Source organism: Pteropus medius, unplaced genomic scaffold, assembly GCF_902729225.1.
Source record: "Pteropus medius unplaced genomic scaffold, Ma_sr-lr_union100, whole genome shotgun sequence".
Classification (NCBI taxonomy): domain Eukaryota; kingdom Metazoa; phylum Chordata; class Mammalia; order Chiroptera; family Pteropodidae; genus Pteropus; species Pteropus medius.
Genome location: NW_024341894.1, coordinates 3,061,896 through 3,081,834, shown reverse-complemented (window position 1 = coordinate 3,081,834; position 19,939 = coordinate 3,061,896). Strand labels below are relative to the sequence as shown.

General features: G+C 44.2%; 1 protein-coding gene across 2 annotated transcripts in view; it reads right to left on the bottom strand.

Moving 5' to 3' along the window:
• The window catches only part of GABBR2 (gamma-aminobutyric acid type B receptor subunit 2), a 331,972-nt gene that overhangs the window by 37,889 nt on the left and 274,144 nt on the right, over positions 1-19,939 (bottom strand). For both annotated transcript variants that reach the window (XM_039856048.1, XM_039856049.1), the window contains exon 13: positions 16,742-16,864. In XM_039856048.1, the coding sequence (XP_039711982.1) occupies positions 16,742-16,864 (123 nt within the window). The remainder of the gene's footprint in view (positions 1-16,741; positions 16,865-19,939) is intronic.

Sequence of the window (19,939 nt, the reverse complement as noted above, 5' to 3'; positions counted from 1 at the left end):
GTCAAGAAACAGATCTGTCCCCTGGCCTGGGAGACTCCTAAGAGCAGAGATCATGCCTTCCCCATTACTGTGGCCCCAGCTTCTGGCAAATCAATACTGGGTGCCCAGCAAATGTGGGTTTGGTGACTGAATAAAATGGCACATGTCTCTCTGGTGGCCTTATGGTACAGGTGAGCTTCAGGGCAGCTTCTTCATAACAGAGGGCAGGCTGTGCTGAAACCTCCTGGGTGAGGGAGTGAAGGTATATGGCTAGAGCAGAGAGTGTGGGCCCATGAGAAGGCAAAGAAGAGGGCGTAGGGGAGTGTCCACACATGCTTCAGATGATGGGCCGATGAGACCCATCCAACTGGCTTATGCTCGAAGGGGAAATGAGGACAATAAACATGGACAAAAAGGCAGTTAGGACATCAGGTCACAGACAGGTGCTTGAGACAACAGTAAAAGGCCTCATGCTGGGATACAGCACTGCTCTTTATGAAGCAACTTCCTATCCATTATCTCATTTGAGAGAAAGCATGGAGCATGGAAGGAGCATGGCTTTGGGAGCAGCCGGCCTGACTTAGAGCCTGTGAGCCCCACTTGCTACCTGTGTTGGCCAGAGCCCATCACTTGACTCCGTGTACCTCCAGGTGCTCACCTGTAAAATGGGAGTAGAACTCTTCTGCTTAGGGTGACTGTAAGGATTAACAAGTAGAATTGGAAGTGCATTGGAAGGTGTAACTCTACCTCCCACGCAGCAGCATTGCTCCTCAAGACCTCCCTGGGAGGCTGGCAAGGTGGTTGTGTTACTTTCCTTATGGAGTCAGAAAGTTCTGAGTCAGGGAGTGGGAACAGAAGTCACAATGATTGAACGCCTGTGTGTCAAGCTTAGTGCTAAGGCACTCAAACATGTTATCCCAGTTAATATTCATGGTGAGCCTCTGAGAGAAGAATGGATTTTTCCCTATGGGCACTGGGGCTCAGAGAGGGTGAGTTACTCACCCAGGGTCACACAGCTAGGAGGAGGCAGAATATGGATCAAAATCTTGGATTGTAGTGTTTATGGATATCCAATCATTCTTCTAAAGCCCACAGTGCAGGAGCCTGGGTTGGTGAATGCATTTTATTTCCTTGGCATGTGAGTGCATTTCCAGAAACCTGCTATATATTTTTAATAATTGGCATGAACATGCAATCTCTCGTCAGCCGGCTTCCTGTCTGCTGTAAGACGCAGATAAGAAAGAAAGAGATGAACGAACACAGGAAAATCCTCCACACCTGTTGGCAGAAATCACTCCAGCCCAGAGTTACCCTTCTCGACTTAATTCTCTGAGCCTTCTATGTCTGACTCATGTAAGAAAATGACTTCTTGGGTGAAATATTAAAACGCCATGTGTGGATGTTCATAGTCTTGCTCTGGCAGCTCTGGTGATAATGGCTCAGAGGAGCAGGATCTGCAGCTTGTGTCTGGGAGTCAGATTCCATTTCTCTGAGGTTCCTGAGCCAGGAACATGCTGAGCTGGGGCTCAGGCAGCCCAGTGACAAGGAGTCAGACAGAGGATAATGGTGAGATGAAGGACTAGCTCTGAGAGGGCTCAGGGGCAGCGTGGCCAAGAGCCAGATAACAAATGATGCTCTATGATAGCTAACCTTCATTGAGCACTTTTGACACGTTGGGTGCAGGGTAAGTCCTTTATAGGCACTGTCCCTTCTCATCCTATGAAGTGGGTATTATTATTATCTAGGCCCATATTATGGATGAAGAAATTGTGGCTCTCAGAAGTGAAGTAACTCACTGTATTAATTTCCTAGGGTTGCTGTAACACATTTCCACAAACCGGGTGGCTTAAAACAATGGATATTTATGCTTGCATAGTTTTGGAAGCCAGAAGTCTGAAATCAAATTGTCACAGGGCTGTGCTCCCTTTGAAGTCTCTAGAGAAGAATCCTGTGCCTCTTCTAGCATCTGGTGGCTCCAGGCACTTTTTGGCTTGTGGCTGCATCACTTTGATCTTTGCTTCCATCTTCACATGACCTTCCCCTCTGTCTCCATGTCTTTTCTTCTTCTGTTTCTTATAAGGACATGTCATTAGACTTAGGGCCAATTAGGGTATTCCAGGATGATTTCGTCTTCAGATATTTAATCACATCTGCAAAGACCCTTTTTCTAGATAAGGTTTCAGTCACAGGTTCCAGGGGCAAGGATGCAGAAATATCTTTTTGGGGTCACAATTCAACCAACTATACTTACCTAACTTCACAGTCAGTGGCTGAGCTGGGATTTGAAGTTAAGCCTAACTCCAGGCCATTTGCTTGACCACTATGGGCTAAATGCTACATAGTTACCAGCTGTGTGACCGTGGGCATGTTATTTAACCCCTGTGTGCCTCAGTTTCCTCATATATACACTGGAGAGAATAACTGGAACTGCTGCATGGGGTTGTGAGGATTAAGTGAGTTGACAAAGTAAGGCACTTGGAACTGTGTCTAGTACAGAAGACGCACTCAACAAAAGCTGCTGCTATTATCAGTTTTGCTATCGTTATTACCAAGACAATGCAGCTTCGTTGGAATCCTGGGTGAAAGCTGAGCAGACCTGTACTGAGGATGATGCTGGACTGGGAGACAATGCTCTCAGATCTAAATTTGCTCTCAAGTACTTCACTCTTATGAACCATCAACCAGATAATCACAGATATGAAAGATGTTTAAACATTTATAAGGGAACACTATGCTCAATGGATGCTAATAATTTTGAAAGCATCAATGAAGAAAATGTTTCTTTAAAACATAACCAAGTAAAACACAGGATCGATGTGGAAAAAAGCAGGAAGTATTAACAGGCCAATACACTAACCCTAGCCGAATTGATCCCCGGTCATCTAATACCACATGGCCTGGGCTGGGGACAGTTCCAATGTGTAGTAAGGTCATCTCAGCCTGTCAGTTCATCTCTTCAGCCTTGGTTTCCTCCTCTCTAAAATGAGGAGGTCAAGGTGCTTTGTAAACTGTGCGTGCTGTGAAATGTGAGGAACTCTTATTACAGTACGTGTTTGCCAATTGTTGAGTGCCTGTACCCAAGTGGGACAGACCTGGGGATAGGGCCCCCAGGAGAAGGGCAGGGGAGTGGTGGACTGGGCACTGAGAACTGGGCAGGCCCAAGGATGACGTTGCTGTTCCCTGAGCTCTTAAGCGGGGCCCACAGCTTGTGTCAGTGTCCTCTGAATTGAACTGAGCATCTTTGGGTCACCTTAAGTGTTACAACCTACGATAAGGTCAAAATGACTCAGTATTTGAAGTTTCATCCACTGTCACTTTAGGGAGAAACTCCAATAGCAGAAAATAAGGAACATCCCACCAAGTGGCCAATAGGTCCGTTTCAGAGCCACTATGGGTGCCAAGGTGCCCGGACACTGCGGTCCCCTTGCCCCTTGTGGTTTCTGTGGTTGGTGGCTTCCTGCAACTGCAGGGCAATTGTGTTAATCCGCCTGAAGTCCTGCTCTAGAACTTGCTAACCCTCTGCATCTCAATTGCAATGAAAAGGCTGCAGAAATAGAAATCTCGTAGCTTTTCCTTCTTTTTTATTCCTTATTCTTTATCTTCCACTGAGGAAACAACTGTTCAAATGATGACTGAAGGATTTTCAGAAAAACACAGGACTAGAAGGGCTCATTTAGCTCTGTGGGGTCCGCACACATAAATCTTCCCAGGTAGCCCTTTCTTTGAGTCTACATGTCATTTGTCACCATCACGTTCTCCAGCTGGGGGTTGGGGTGAGGGCTGGTATGGGACCATCTGGATTTCAGGTTTCTTGGATTCAGGCTCTTCTTCTTTTATCTTTTAGCTCTAAAAGTATAGTCTTGAATCTGCTTCTAACTTTGGTATACAAGGAGCAGTCCTGGTCCAGCCCTAGAAATCGGCGAGGGCATGCTCCAGAAAGTTTCAGCCTGGGTGCACACTAGAACCTGTGGCAATCTCTAAAAAATTTCAATGTCCAGGCCTCTTTCTAAACCAATTAAATTAGAATTTGTGTGTGTGTGTGTCCTGAGTACTAATATTTTAAAAAAGATCTCTTCTGGGTGATGCAGTTAGGATTGAGAACAGTGAATCCAGTCTATCTTTAAAATCTTTTAAAAACCTTCCTCTCCACCTTTAAAATATTACTTATTTTTCTTTTTCAGTCTCATTATATTCACGCAATAATTTAAGCCAGCTGCTGAGCAACTGCATCACCTGGTCAGAGGTTGTTAATGCTGAAAAAAGTTATGACATGGAAGTTTGTTCGTTTGTTCATTTGTTCATTCATTCATTCATTCATTCATTCATGCATGCATGTATGCATTCCTTTGCACATCATTCACTTCTCCATTCAAACAACATATACTGAGCACCTAATATGAGCCTGCCAGACCCTATGTTAGGCTATGGGGATAGAGCACTGAGAAAGACAGACAAGGCCCCTATTTCATGGAACTCACATTCCAGTGAAGTAAGACAGAAAATAGATGACAGTGTGAGGGATAAGTGATGTGATGGAGAAACAGGATGAGGTGAGACAGAATGTTAGAGGCCATTTAAGACTCGTTAATATTGTTAACATGGCAATACTCCCCAAATTAATCTACAAATTTAGTGCAATGCTTAAGAAAATTCCAAAGCCTTTTTTTCAGACATGGACAAACTGACCCTATAATTCATATGGAATCTCAAGGGACTATGAATAGTGAGAAGAATATTGAAAAAGAACAAAGTTGGAGGACTCACACTTCCCAATTTCAAAGCTTACCATAAGCTACAGTCATCAAGACAGTATAGTGTTGGCTAAGGATACACATATGAAATATGGGATGGAATTGGAAGGCCAAAAAAAACCCATACATTAATGACCAAATAATTTTCAATAGGGGCTAGAAGAGTATTCAGTGAGGAAAGAATATTCTTTTCAACAGTGATGCTTGGACAACTAGATATTCATATGCAAAAGAATTAATTTGTACCACTACCTCATACCATAAACAAAAATTAACTCAAAACATATTAAACACCTAAATATAAGAGCTAATACTATAAAACTCAGAAGAAAATATAAGTATAATAAATCTTCATAACCTTGGGTCAGGTAATGGTTACTTAGCTATGATAACTAAAGCACAAACACCAAAGAAATAATAAATTAGACTTCATCAAAATTAATTTTTTTTTCTGTGTCACAGGATATTATTGAGAAAGTGAAAAGACGACTCACAGAATGGAGGAAAATATTTGCAAATCATGTATCTGACAAAGGTCTAGTATTCAAACAAACAACTCGACAAAAAGAGAAATAATTCAGTTAAAAATGGGCAAAGGACTTGTATAGACGTTTCTCCAAAAAAGATATAAAAATGGCCAATAAGCACATAAAAAGATGTCCAACATCATTAGCCATCTGATAGTCATTCTCATCAAGACCACAATGAGATACCACTTCACACCTGACAGAATGGCTGTAATCAAAAAGGCAGATAAATAACAAGTGTTGGTGGCAACGTGGAGACACTGGAACCCTCACACATTGCTGGTGGGAACGTATAATGGTGTAGCCACTGTGGCACTGTTTAGCAGTACCTAAAAATGTTAAACAGACTTACCACATGACCTAGCAATGCTATGCCCATGTATATGTACCTAAGAGAATGAAAAACATGTTCAAACAAACACTTGTACATGAATGCTCATAGCAGCATTATTCACAGCGGTGGAATTCAAAAAGTGGAAATAACCCAAATATCCATCAAATGATGAATGGACAAACAAAATGTGGTATATCACATAAGGGAATGCTACTCAGTCCCAAAAAGAAGTGGAGTACTGACACATGCTCTAGTGTGGAGGAACCTTAAAAACCTTTTGATAAGTGAAAGGAGCCAGACACAGGAAGCCACATATTACATGATTCCATTGATATAAAATATACAGAGTAGACAAGTCCATAAAATAGATTTGTGGTTGCCAGAAGCTGAAGGAAAGGGGAAATGGGGATTGATGGGCAAAAGAAACAGGGTTTCTTTTCAGAGTGATGAAAATTTTATGGAATTAGATAGTGTGAATGGTTGCAAATCTTATGAATGTACTAAAAACCATGGCATTATACATTTTAAAACTGTGAATTTTATGATATGTGAATTATATCTCAAAAAAAAAGGGGGATCTTTCTGTCTGCCATGTGAGAATGGCTCAGGAAGGGCAATGAGTGGGAGCACGGCACCTGCTTAGAAAGTTCTGGTAACAACAACAATAAACAACAATTCAGTGGCTTAAACAATGAAAGTTCTCGTTTATCCTCATCATATCCTCTCATCCATTCTGTGTCAACTACAGCTTTGGCGCACAGTGCCCCCTTCCGCATGCCTGATAATGAGAGATGGTGGTGCTTTGGACCTCAGTGGTAGCAGTGGAGATGAGCAGAAGTGATGCTATCAGGAGAGGATCCGGCAGTAGCGCCTGCAGGACTAGTAGAGAACTCAGAGAATACCCCATGGTTCTCCTGATAAGGTTGCTCTAAGGCTGACTTAATTTAAGTAATCAACTAATATTATTTACTGAGTGCATACTATGTGCCACGCACTTTCCCAGGTGCTGGGAATACAGCAGTGAATAAAATACAACCCTCCCTCTACCTATGTTCTCGTGGAGCTCAGTTTCTAGTAGATGGGGCAGTGTTTGTGACAGTGATAGGAATGGCTAGACATCAACACCTGCTTTTCTCTCTCTCTTATTCTGGGCACGTAGTAGGACTGTTCTTTCCTGCCCTGCTGGACTCAGGCATGGACAATTAACATGTTCTGGCCAATGAAACAGGAGTGAAAGTTACATGTGACACTTTGGAGCAGAAGCTTTAAAAGTCAATGCATACTTTGCCACTCACTCTTTCCCTTTTTCACAAAAACTGTCTCAGAAGGTGCCCTACCAGCTGTGTCCTAGAGTTAGGATACTATGGGGATAAGTTACAGTTGACCCTCCATGGACAAATATTATGATGAGTAAAAAACCTTTATTGTTTTAAGCCATTGAGTCGTTCTTTTCGTTGTTGTTACCACAGGAAAACTTAGCATACCCTGATTAATACATGTTCTCTCTCACTTTTTTACCCTCTTCAAGACGTTAAATCCAAACTCGATCCCAGCTCATCCTTTAGAAAAGTAAGGCCAGTATCTCTGCACAGTAACTCAAACTTAAAACCAAAAGTCTGGAGGCACGTGTCATGGAAAAGATGCTGGTGCTAACAGCCCACTCTGTGTGTATCTAATCTTGCCCATCAGACTGTAGTACTTAAGGGAGCCTGAGTACAGCACACAATGGGCCCCATAACTGCCGAGGAGTCCCTGGATCATGGATCATTTACAAAGAGGTAGGTTGGTTGGAACTTCCCCACAAAAAAGAGGAAAAGTCTCTGTGGGTGCCGCAGCCTGTGTTTCTGCTGACATGGATGTTTGGAAAAATCATTAAAATTTAAAGGCCATCTGTGCAAGAACTGGAATGGCTTTACCAAGACACAGTGGTCAGAAGATGCCAGTATCACAGACAATTTTCCAGTCGCTCTGCTGCATGGTTCTTGAGAATTTCTAGTAAACAGCCCGTCCCCTAGAGAGTACCTGGACAGGTAGAGACCAGAGTTTCCTGCCTCAGGGCTGTCCCCTGGTATCTTGGTGTGTCTTTCGTTTTGTGTCCTGAGGGGCCTCTGAAGCACAAATGCCTCCCGAAGGCACAAGGGCTGCTAAGAAGGAACATGAAATAAACCACAATCACTCACCTATCTAAGGTGCCTCTGACACGTGGCGTTCCAGAAACACAGCTGTGGCTGGCAGAACCCTCTGTCCATACTCGGGGACCACAATGCTGACTGCAGCCGGGGCTGAGCCAGGACCCGTGCCAGAAGGCGCATGTCTGTGGACATCCTTAAAATGTCTCTCTGGAATATCATTCCAATTAAATCTCGCCTAGCATTCTCATCTTAATAACTTAATCTGGAATTTACATCTTGCCCCCTCTCCCAAAGGGCCTGAGGCAGCACACAAGAAAAGTCCAAACATGACAGGACAGTTAAAAAATAAAGACAAACAATCAGTAGGAGAGATGATGCTCCAGGAACCTGCGATAAGATAGTCATTGCCCAGACTGTTGAATTTGGCTCCAACCTTCTGGCAGCCAAGGTTAAAAAAAAAAAAACAAAGTGGCTTATCCAGTTATGACTGCCTGATTGCCTGATTGAAAGAAGGAAGTAGACACAAGTTCACGGGGAGAGCACAGCCCATTTCCTGGTGCCAAATTCCGCTAGGATCTATCCTGTGGATCTTTATCTCAGGGGCACTAAGTCACAAACTGAACAACAGTCCTTTGTAGAAGGTGCTGAATCATTCTTCAGCTGGCAGCTTTAGCCCCATAAGTAGGTTCTTGATAAAAGGTGAGGGTGTAATATTAATTTAAATTGCAACTCGGCAAAGACATTTCTTGGAGAAGCCGGCTTAATGGGTCCAGACAGATGGGTTGAAGTTGGACATATGGAGGCATGGAGAGAGAGTTCCAGGTGGAGAGAACAATTTATTCAATAAATATTTACCGAGCACTTACTCTGAGCCAGGCCTTGCCAGTGGGTGCTGGGGACACACAGATGGCCTTGGCCTCTGAGGAGGTCATGGGGCGGGGGCAGATGTACAGACAGACAATTACCCGTGTTGTGACCAGATGAGGGGGCAAATGGGGTGAGATGAGGGCCTAGTCAGAGGCATCCAAGGTAGCCTGCTGGTCCAAAGCTCCTGGAGAAGATGCTTCTGAGCTGCCTCTTGAAGGTCAAGTAGGAATTTTTTATATGAAGATGGCATATTGGGGTGGGAAGAAGGGTGTTCTGGGTTGAGGGGACAGCATGTACAAAAGCATAGAGTAAGGGATAGCATGCTGCTTTGAAGTGCCAATAGCTCAGGGTAGTTGAGCACAAGGAATGAGGAAGGGGGCTGAGAGATGAAGCTGGGTAGGAAAATGGGGCCGGATCCTTGAAGGCCTCCTGAACTACTAAGGAGTATGGACTTCTTCCTCTAGCTGATGGAGAGAATTTTAAATAGGAGAATGACATGATCAGAACTTCAGATGGTGCAGCCCTTTCCTGAGAGGAGTTAGTCAGACTAACTCGGGTGGCCCTTGGCCAGCAGATCCACCAGAGGTCCTTGCTGAGTCCCACTACACTATCTGGGACTTGTTCTGCATCTGGCTGGGGCCCCAGCCTTCCATCTAGGATCACATGGATGACTGTGAATAATAAAGACCTGTCCCACTGTTCAGGGCTGGCAGTGATGACCCATCATTTGGAATGTGACCCTTAGCATCAAAGCCTTGGGCCACCAGCCCACCTGTGAACAGTCCACAGAGCAGACTGGCCTCTGATCTTTAGCACTCGCCTCATCCTGGCCATTCCGATATCTTTATTTCAAAATGAATAGTGTCAGATGGGGCTTGGATGAGCTTTATGAAAATACCAGATGTTTTCAGAAAGTGACTACTTTAGGATTGAATTTTTTTTTTCAGAGCAACTGTAGAGGGAGATAAACTTATTTAAGAGTTAAACTTATTTAAAACTCTATGTATTGCCTCTTCCAATATCTGTTTCCATAGAAACGTAACCGGAATAAGCCATGAGTTTCAAAGCCAAGTGCAGTCCATGACTTCCAAATCCCCCATTTGCTTCCACAAAAAAGGATGGTAAAAGTATGGAATGTGGAGGGAAGTTTGAGATACTCCTCTGTCCCAGTTTGCCCTAAACTTGATTGCTGCCCAAATGGCCAGAAAGCCACAGAACTCAGAGTGTAGGGAATTCTTGATGCAGGTTGCTTGGCAGCCTGTGGAGATAGCCTTCCATCACTTCTGTAAGTGAATGCCACACACACGGCTCCCGTGGGTGACTGGATAGCACAGGGTCGTATCTCTTGTTGCTACCTGCCTGGAAGCAGAGGGGGAAGGCTTCGGGGAGTGCAGGCGGCCTCAGGATGCTGCCTTGGTGGCTGCCCTATAGCTCTCCTGGGTGTTCAGTATTAAGCGACCTTGAGTGCTGCCCACCATTTTCTCTCCATTTCAGAACTATTCAGAATGGCCAAGTGGGGGTATAGGTGGGGCTTGGAAATAGAAGGAAGGGTTGAGAAAAAAAATAAACCACCCTTCTACCTAGAGTCACAGGCTGTCTTCACACTATCAGTATGCATTGCTTTTACTTTTGGGGAAATAATTTCAAATCATTTTCCTTAGAAGAAAAAAAAAACCCACATGCGTGTGTGTGTGTATGCACACACATACAGTGTCAATTCTTGGTTTTCATCTTACTTGATCTAAAAACAGTCCTTGACACACTTCATCAAAACTTTCTCCTTGAAACACTTTTTTCATTTGGTTTCCGAGACACCAAACTCATCTGATTTTCTTTCTATCTCTGTGGCTTCTCCTTATAAGTCTGCTTTGCTCTTTTCCTTCTACCTCCTTGATCTGCAAACACGTGAATGATTGTCTGTCCTTGGTCTCCTTCTGTTCTCCATCTACATGTCTCTCCCGCCCTTGGTGCTCTCATCCAAGGCTTTCAATATCATCTAGCTGTTGACTGCATCCACGTTCCCGTCTCCAGCCCACACCTCTCCCTGAACTCTAGACCTATATGTCTAACACCTACTCACCATTACCACTAGTGGAGTAGGTATTCAAAAAAGGAGAGTTGTTTCCCCCTTTTTTCCAAGAATAAAAATTCTATTTTAAAAACTTTTTAACATACTTGGCAGATTTATCCACACCTGCTATATCTGAAATGTGTAGAAATAGCCAATCTTCCCATTGGACTCTGTAAAGCAGAGGAAGAAAGAGCTGAGATGCAATGAAGGAGCCCTGAGCACGGGGCCAAGTCTTGCGGTGGGGGGCACCCGTCAGTCCTCACCTCGATCTGAGGCATTTGTCTCTGGAGACCTTTCCTTCCTTCTTCAAATGTCCTCTGGGCAGGATGGCTCCCTCTCCTGGCGACCCTCTTCCTTTCTGACCACCACTTTAAGTCCCTCTCCCTGGCTTCTCCTGTTCCCATCACCGTTCAGTGATCTCTTGGGCTCTAGTCAGGATGTCTTTACTTCTTACTGTACCATTCTCTGTGTGACCACACACATTCCCTCAGCTCCTATCTTCAATGTGTTAACTGCCTCACCCCCAAGTCTCTGTACTGAACAAACTGCTTCCTTGTGCTCTGGGATCCCACATCCAATCTTCCAAGCTCCTCTGCTCAGAAATGAAACCCTCACATTCTCCCCCAAATCTGCTCCTTATTCTGCTCCCCGCCTCTGAGGAGATCTGCCTTCCACCCCCCAGCCTGAGACCTGGGCATTGCCCTTGCTGCCTCCCTGTGCCTACCCCTTGGAGTCAATCAATTACCAGGTCTTGTCATGTCTCCTTCTTTAATATCTCTCAAATCCACCTACTTCTCTCTGTTCCTGCTGCAACTGCCCTGCGTTAAGTTACCATCAGCTCTTGCCTGGATTACAGCAAAACCCATCTTTGAGCCATCTCTGGGCCTCTGGCCTCGTTCCTCCATCTGTTCTTACCCTGTAGCCAGAGCAAATCTGATCATGTCACTTCCCTGATTAATCGTCTTTAATTTTGAAGTTGTAACTCCTCTGCTTAACACACAGGGTCTCTAATGACCTGGGCTCTGCCTGCCCCATTTGCCCTTCCTGTCACCTCCCCAAATATATACATATATTTTAACTCTTTAAGAAAAAAGTGATACATTAACATCATGCTTAATGCGCGAAACTAGGTGCTTTGCCTAAAACTGGGAACAAGGCAAGGATGTCCCCTCTCACCACTGCTATTCGACATTGTACTGAGAGTCCTATATAATATAAAAAGAAAACAAGAAAGAAAATAAAAGTTATACAGATTGGGAAGGAAGAAATAAAAGTTTGTTTGCAGATGACATGATTACCTATGTAGAAAGTCCCAAAGAATCAACAACAACAACAACAACAATAAAATCTCCTGGAACTAATAAGCAATTATAATAAGGTTGTAGAACATTAGCTTAATACAAAGGTCGATTGCTTTCCTATACCAGAAATGAGCAATTGGAATTTGAATTTAAAAACACAATATCATTTACATTAGCACCAAAACCAAAATTAAATACTTAGGTATAAATCTAACAAAAAATGTACATGATCTATATGAGGAAATCTATAAAACTCTGATGAAAGAAATCAAAGTAATCTACAAAATGGAGAGATAGTCCATGTTCACGAATAGGCAGACTCAATACTGTTAAGATGTCAGTTCTTCCTAACTTGGTCTATTGGGATTTGATCTCAGTCAAAAAGCAAGTTATTTTGTGGATATCAACAAACTGATCTAAAGTTTATACGGAGAGGCAAAAGACCCAGAATAGCTAACAGAATATTGGAGAAGAACAAAGTCAGAGAACTGATACCGTTTGACTTCAAGACTTACTGTAAAACTCCTGGATCAGAATCTGCATTTTTAATACGATCCCTAGGGGGTTCACATACACTAAAATCTGAGAAGCACTGCCTACATAAAGTTGACAGTTGTTTAAAAGAGAGTTATTAAGTAGAAAAAAAGCTGGAGAACAGAAAAGGTCATAATCAGTTCCTTTTATAAACTAAAGAATACCAGACCTAGTCCAGGAGCTCACAAATGTTCAACTTGAAGTTGTATTAGAACTTTTCATTGAAGATGCATTGTATATACAAAACTTTTCTGAAGTTCTAGAAACTAAATAATTGATATAAAGGGGTGTGTTTATGAATAGAAGAATGTTGCCTTTTCTTTTCATAAAAAAAGGCTTACTATAAAACTATAGGAATCAAGACAGAGTGGAATTAGTAAAAGAACTGACAAATAAATCAATGGAATAAGATACAGAATTCGGAAACAGATCCACACAAACTTAGTCAACTGATCTAGACAAAGACACAAAGGCAATTTAATGGAGAAAGATAGTATTTTCGACGTATGGTGCTAGAACAACCAGACATTTATGTACGTAAAATTTAATCTAGACACTGACCTTGCACCTTTCACAAAAGTTAACTTAAAATGAATCATATACCTAAATGTAAAATGCAAAGCTATAAAACCTCTAGAAGATAATAGAAGAAAATCTAGGTGACCTTGGGTTTGATAGTGAGTTTTTAGATGCAACACCAAAAGCATGATCCATGAAAGAAAGAATTGATAAGTTGGACTTCATTAAAATAAAAAAAAATTTATGCTCTGCAAAACACAATGTTAAGAGAATGAAAAGACAAGATATAGACTGAGAGAAAATATACCTGGAATATAACAAATGCTGTAAATATTTATTACAAAAAATTAATGAGGATGTGGCACTGGGATGCCTCCAGTAGGACTTCAGAATCCGATTTTCATTCCCTAGTCACTCATATTCTCACTGAGAGAATCACCTTCATGGGTCTTTCCTGCTATTTCTTGAACCTTTCATCAACATGGGGGCTCCATTTATTTAGCAGAATTTATGCGATCTAAAGTAATCATGCTTATCTGTCTGTGTGTTTACTGTCTGTCCCTATCCTCAAAAGCCTGTGGGCATCATGAGATCAAAGGCCATGGTTGCTATGCTCACTTCTGTCTCCCTAGTCGAAGATGCATGTGGGAGTGCGGGGCTGGGTACTGAGGGAGATTGTTCAGATGTGGCCCTGTCCTGGAGAAGCTGGTAGTCCAGTGAGGGCTGGAGGTTGGGCTCAGGGGTACACCTAGCACAGGTGAACAGCATGCTAAGTGTCCTGACTGAGGAATGTTTATGATGCTGCAGATGGGAGCAGGGAGGAGCAGGCATGTACACCTGGGAAGCCAGGAAATCAGGGACACCGCACCACAGAGGTAACACGGGGGTCTGGTACTGAAGTTCACTTACTTGTCAGAGAAGGTTCTGGAAGGGGGAAAGCACAGTCAAAGACTTGAAAGTAAAACATCGAGCAAGGCCTGTGACTGGAATCCTGAAGTGTTCAGAGTGTCTAGAGAAACCTAAGGTATCTGAGGTAGGTGAGGAAAAGTGGACAGACCACAGAGGTTTTTGATCACCTCTCCCCCAAGTATAGATTTTCTCTCTCGCTGGGGGTTCTGGAAAAAAACAACCCCTTGAGAGGAATTTAGGACACCTCATCCCTTGAGCACACTGTTCAACCATCACGCTGTGTCTGACAGAGGAGGGCCTGACAGAAATCAACTGACAGCTTAGTGCCGTTTTGTGGAAAAACGACAATAAACGGACAAGCCTGTGGGTCGACAAATCAAAGGGTTCTGCTACCATGGCAACAGAGTGACAGGGCAACCCTAAAATAAGAGGACAAAAGAGGAGCAGGCCAGAAAAGGTTCAGAGAGAAATCTTAGCAGATACCTGGAGGGAAATACAGAGATAGGGCATCTGGGTCGAGACCGAGAGCTGGCTCTCCTCCAGCCCCGTCTTGTAAAGTCTGGATGCCTTGGGCAGGGCCCTCCTCCTTCTTAGACTCAGTGTCCTCGTCTATACAGAGAAGCATTTCCATGGCATCCTATTGCTCCTCAGTTTGAGAAAGTGTGGCATGGACTAGGGTTATATACACAAAGCTTCAGGAGCAGCAGAACTTACTACAAAAAGGAAGAAAGGTAAGATACGTAGATAGCAAACCATCGCTTACACAAATAGGACTGAGCAAGACTGATTGTTAAATGGTCCAGGGGGACTGGCTTCTTAGACCCATTTCCAGAGTCTGCTGACTCAGGCTGACTTCAGCCCTGCAGCCTCTCCCCACCATATCTGGAGCCCAGGAGACCACTAGTGAATTCTTGGCCCCTACCTTAACCTTGAGTAGAGGCAGCAGCACCCTGTTTCTCCAGCTACCCTTGGGCTCAGCATCAAGCCAGCTGGGTCTGGTATCTGTCCACCTGCTCCCACTCCAGTCCTTCCCGCAAGGTCTGTCTGATTGTCATTTTTATCCCTCTCTCTATCCTGGGCCCTCGGTCTGTCCATTACTCTAATTTTAGTCCTCATATGTAGAATGTGGAAACACTTTCCTGCCCTACGCACTTCACGGATCTGTGGCCAATGACCAAAAGCCCACGAAACTATCCCCAAACTATACAGTGTTGAAAGGCAGGGTAGGGTAGTGGGAGAGAGGGTAGTTAGTGGTATTGTCACTAACCTGCTAGGCAACCTTGGTTAAGTTACATAACCTCTCTGGGTTTCTGTTTCCTCATCATTAAAATGGGTTAAGGATCACAGCTACTCCCTGGAGTTATTGTAAGGATTCAACAAATTAACACACAAAGCTAGCTATCATCACCATTATTATTATTACTATTGTTAGCATTACTGCTTGTCATAATCATCACCTCAGGCTCTCCCTACCTCGGTAGCCCAGTTAGCCAGTGGCAGCAATTCTTCCAGTTCATCCTGTCTGGATTTCCAAACCTTGGTGGTAGGTGGGGAATTCCCTCCGGATAGAGCGGCGGGTGGGGGATGGGGTGGGGTGGGGGTAGGACTGCTCTTTTGTCAACAGTGCAGATGAATGGTGACCGGATGTTACCTCCTTCCTGGGAACAGCCTGTCTGCCCAAGTGACCTCAGCTGAGTTCCTGTCCCCTCAGCCCATGGGCACAGCCGGTGTTGGATCTGCTGGGTTTACTTCAGGATGTACACTTAAGGCAGTGAGATGGAGGCACCCAGCACTAAATATCCCTCCTAAATCCACAGCGTCAGTAACGCCATCCTCAGCCATGCTCTGACTGGGTTGAATAAACCCTCTGTCTCTCGACAAATGAGGCTGGGCATCTTACTTGCTGGAAAATGTCTTGCCAAGAAGGATAAAAACCTCTGTCTCAAATGCATAAAACAACCATTTCCAGTTCAGTTTAAGAATTCACACGAAACTCCACAAAAAAGTTTCCTTAATAATACAGTGGGAGAACTGGAGAAAATTCCAGTTTTCTCAATAGAATTTGCTATGCTGCATGGACATCGTAGCATACAACACACTTGTTCAGCCAGCCAGCCCTCTGACTTTCTGTTCCAACAGAACGTCAACAAAAACGCAACTCCTCTAATCTTGAACTTCCATAACCTGGAGCATTCTAGAAGATCACTGAATGAAGGGCAAGGTCAATTGCAAGACTATTACAATATACATTTAACAGTACTTTCGTGTGAGGTTTTTTATTTTAACAACAAATTTCTGACATCAAATGTGTGAAAAGAAATCCACTGTTGATCACTTTGAAAATCATATAGTCAGGAGCTATCGGTATGCTTAGTCCCTACTAGCATACATTAGGGAATTTATTTTGAAGAGAATAAAAACGCAATGTAATTTCTGGACTGATAGATCATATAAATGGGGATTTCTACAACGTGTAGAGAATACACTCATTTAAGTGGCCCGACATTTACCCTTAATCCTGCATATATTAATAGACCTAGACAAATCCTTTCACCATTTTTTATTTTCCAGGAGTGAAGATCTTATATTTGGTCTTCCTGAAATAATGTACATATGTCTCAAATGGAAGGCAAGAGAAATAATGAGGTGCTGATAGGGATGTGGGCCCACGTGGCCCTGAGATGATTTCCCCGTGACTACCTTAATTTTTTCTTAAGAAGTGCGCCTTGGGCAGCTGAAGAGACAGGCGGCCTCGCTGTCCCCATGTGTTGGGAACGGTGTCCCACAGGCTCGCTTCTGCTGCTGCCTGGAGCTTACCTCCATGCTGTACCTCTCCACCGTCCTTCTCAGGGGGTCCACAGCCTGCCAGCAGATCAGGATGCACAGGTCGATCAGCAGCATGCCCCCGACAATCACGAGCAGTTTCTGGTCCTTGATGATCTGCAAAGAGGGCAAGAGCAGAAGGGAGTGGACGTGAGAGAGCCTCCTAGACAGAAGCTGAAGAGCTGGGTCAGGGGAGTGACTGAGTCATGTCACCCCTAGTCAGATCATCTCCTGAGACTCTCTCTTCTCGCGCAGAGGATAAATCCAGCCAAGCTCCTTTGCTTGGCATTCAAAGCCTTTCATGAGCTTGTCCAGACCACCCCGCCTTCCCCAACCCCACCACCACACATGCATTTAAGTCTGACAACTCCTAGTTTGCGGCCCTGCTGTGATTTTCACCCCTCACACCTTTGTAGGGGCTGGTCCTTTTGTCTAAAACACTCTATTCTTTATGTCTGGCAAACTCCGAATAATCCTTAAAGACCTAGATCCATTGTCACCTCCTCCATGAAGTCCCCTCTAACTCCCACAGCGGAACTAATTACTTTTATAGCACCTTTCACATACTTAATTATCAGGACTAGTAATAGTAGCAGCAACAAAAAGAACAGCTAATATTTAACGAACACTGACTGTGTCGGTCTCTCTGTTGACTGCTTTACATATATCATCTCTTATATAAAGACATATTATGATCCCCATTTTACAGATGAAGAAATTGAGGCTAGTGTGGGGCTAAGTAACTTGCTCAATGTAATATCTCTACTAAGAGGTGAAGCCCAGATTTGAACCAAGTTCCTCTGTCTCCAGAGTCCATACACTCCAACATTTATGGCACTGGTCTGACGTTATGTAAAGTTGTATACATGTCTACTCTCCTCAGTAAACTGGGGAGCCCCTGACAAAAGGGAAGCCTATTTTATTTGTACCTAGCAGGGCTTGACATGTAGTAGGTAGTTTGATGAATTAAAATGAGATGAATATGAAAAGAAGAAATATAACTTCCAACCCTCTTCACAGCCTCAGACATCTTTATTACACTGTGAGATTCCTACCCACTTCCTGTCTGGTTGGCCTGAGGACAAATGCTGTCAGCTCCAAAGCTAACTTGTATTTTACTCACTGCAGTTTTATGTGCCCCTCCCCTCAAATAAAAGCTAATGTATTGAAGTAGTTCTGGAAAAGACTAAAGAAAAAATAAACAAACCGAGGCAGGAGCTTAAGAACTATCATCAGGTCTAGCTTTCAATGATTAAAGCCACTTTTAAAGGAGAAATAGAAACCCAAGGGTCTTCTCTCCAGTCAGACTGCGAAAAGAACAGGAAGAAAGTATTTCTGAGTTATTGCCAAAGATCCAATCCACTAAAACCACTTTACCTGGGGACAGGGCACTGGCAAAACCTCTTCTTTGAAATTTTCCAGAAGCATCCAGTGAAATGATGATGCTTTGCGGAAAACCAGCTCAACACTTGCCCTCTGGGAACTAAGCAACTCTCCAGCCTTCAGAAATTGGGGCAAAAGGAGGAAATGCCCAAGGAGCTTAGGACTCAGAGCAGTCTAGAAGGGGCCTGTCTACTTGATGCTCACCCAGGGCTGTATGAGCCCCCAGGCATTTGCCCGCACTGTGCCTGACCCCTGGAAGGTCTTTCCCTAACCTTTCTGCTGGCACTCTGCTACCCTGATTTCAAGATTGAGCCCGAGAAGCTTCTCTTCCAGGCATGCCCTACATGGGGTGCACGCTGCAACCATGATCTTGTCAGGACAAAGGCAGAGACCAGCCAGTCTCTTCTCTGTGCCTTGATGCCTTGTGCAGGCACTGGCTCTCAGACTTTCCTAGGGAATATGTGGGAAATGAATGAATAGGCTCTTAGAAGAGGCAAGAAGAAAGCAGTGACGCTATTGAGCAAGTTCCAGGTCATTGCCATCTGCCCAGGGTTTAGGTTTTACTTTCCACGAGGCAGCACCTGCTACAGGTTTCTATCCTTCCCTACCTGTCAGCCCCCACACCTCCTTCTCCCTGTGCCTGCTATAGGATAGAGGACATTGAAGTCTCTATGAGTAGCCACTTCACATTATATAGAAGTGTGGAACACCTTATACTGGAGTTTATGGCCATGTCCATCTCCATTGAAGTCTTTATGAGTAGCCACTTCACATTATATGTGCGATCATTTGATTCATGTTTGTCATACTACTATCTTGTGAGCTCCACACAGCTTGTTTTCTGTCATCTTCCTATTCTTAGTGCCTATCTGAGCCTGGGACAGGAAAAGTGCTCAATAAGCATTGGTTGATGGATGACGATCTAAGAAAACATGCCCTGAACACTCATTCAGCGCCAAGCCCTGCACTGGGCACTGGAGACAGAGATGAACAGACCCCAGCGCTGCCCTCCAGCAGCCCGCGAGAGTTGGGAGAGACAGACTTGTCATGAACGATTATAAGAGAGTGCTGGAAAAGAGGAAATGGTTTCACAGAGGAGGAGCTGGAAGCCACTGTGGGCTGGGGAGGAGGAAATGTCAGGCAGAGGAAGCAGCATTGCACATCACAGGGCTGGAAGAGCTTCCTGGATGGGAGCTGAGGGGAGTGACTACATCATGTGACCTCTGGCTCTAGAGTCTTCTGTGAGTCCCCATCGCTCCCAGGGTAAATCCAGCCAAGGATTTTTTTGCTTGGCATTCGAGCCTTTCCTGAACTTGGCCCGACCATTCTCCAAACACATATTTGGAATTTGTTGATGCTTAACCCTTCCTGATTCTGGCTGAGTTGTATCTTTCACCCTCCAGGCCTTTGTAGGTGCTGGTTCTTTTGTCTAAAATACCCTATTCTTTCTGTGAGAGAGTTTGTGTGGCTGGGTGTGGGTGGAGTGGGTTGGGGGTGGCTGGAGACAGGGTTAGCTGGAGGGAGAGAGTTTGCATAACATATAATAGGGCCTCATGAGAGGTCGCTGGATGTTTAAGCATCTTTAAACATCGGCATAATGGGGAGCTCTCTGCAAGACTGAGGGTGGACTAGGAGCCAGGGCAGTTAGGAGCTAGGGCAGTTGTCCTGGTGAGCAGCAGGAGACCTGATGCAGCGGGGTGACTACCAGACAGGTCAGGAGGATGTCCACAAACACTGGACATCCTCCTGTCTATCTGGCCTCAGCCTCTCAGTCCTCTTCCCCTCCCCAAACTTTCCCCACCAGTAAGT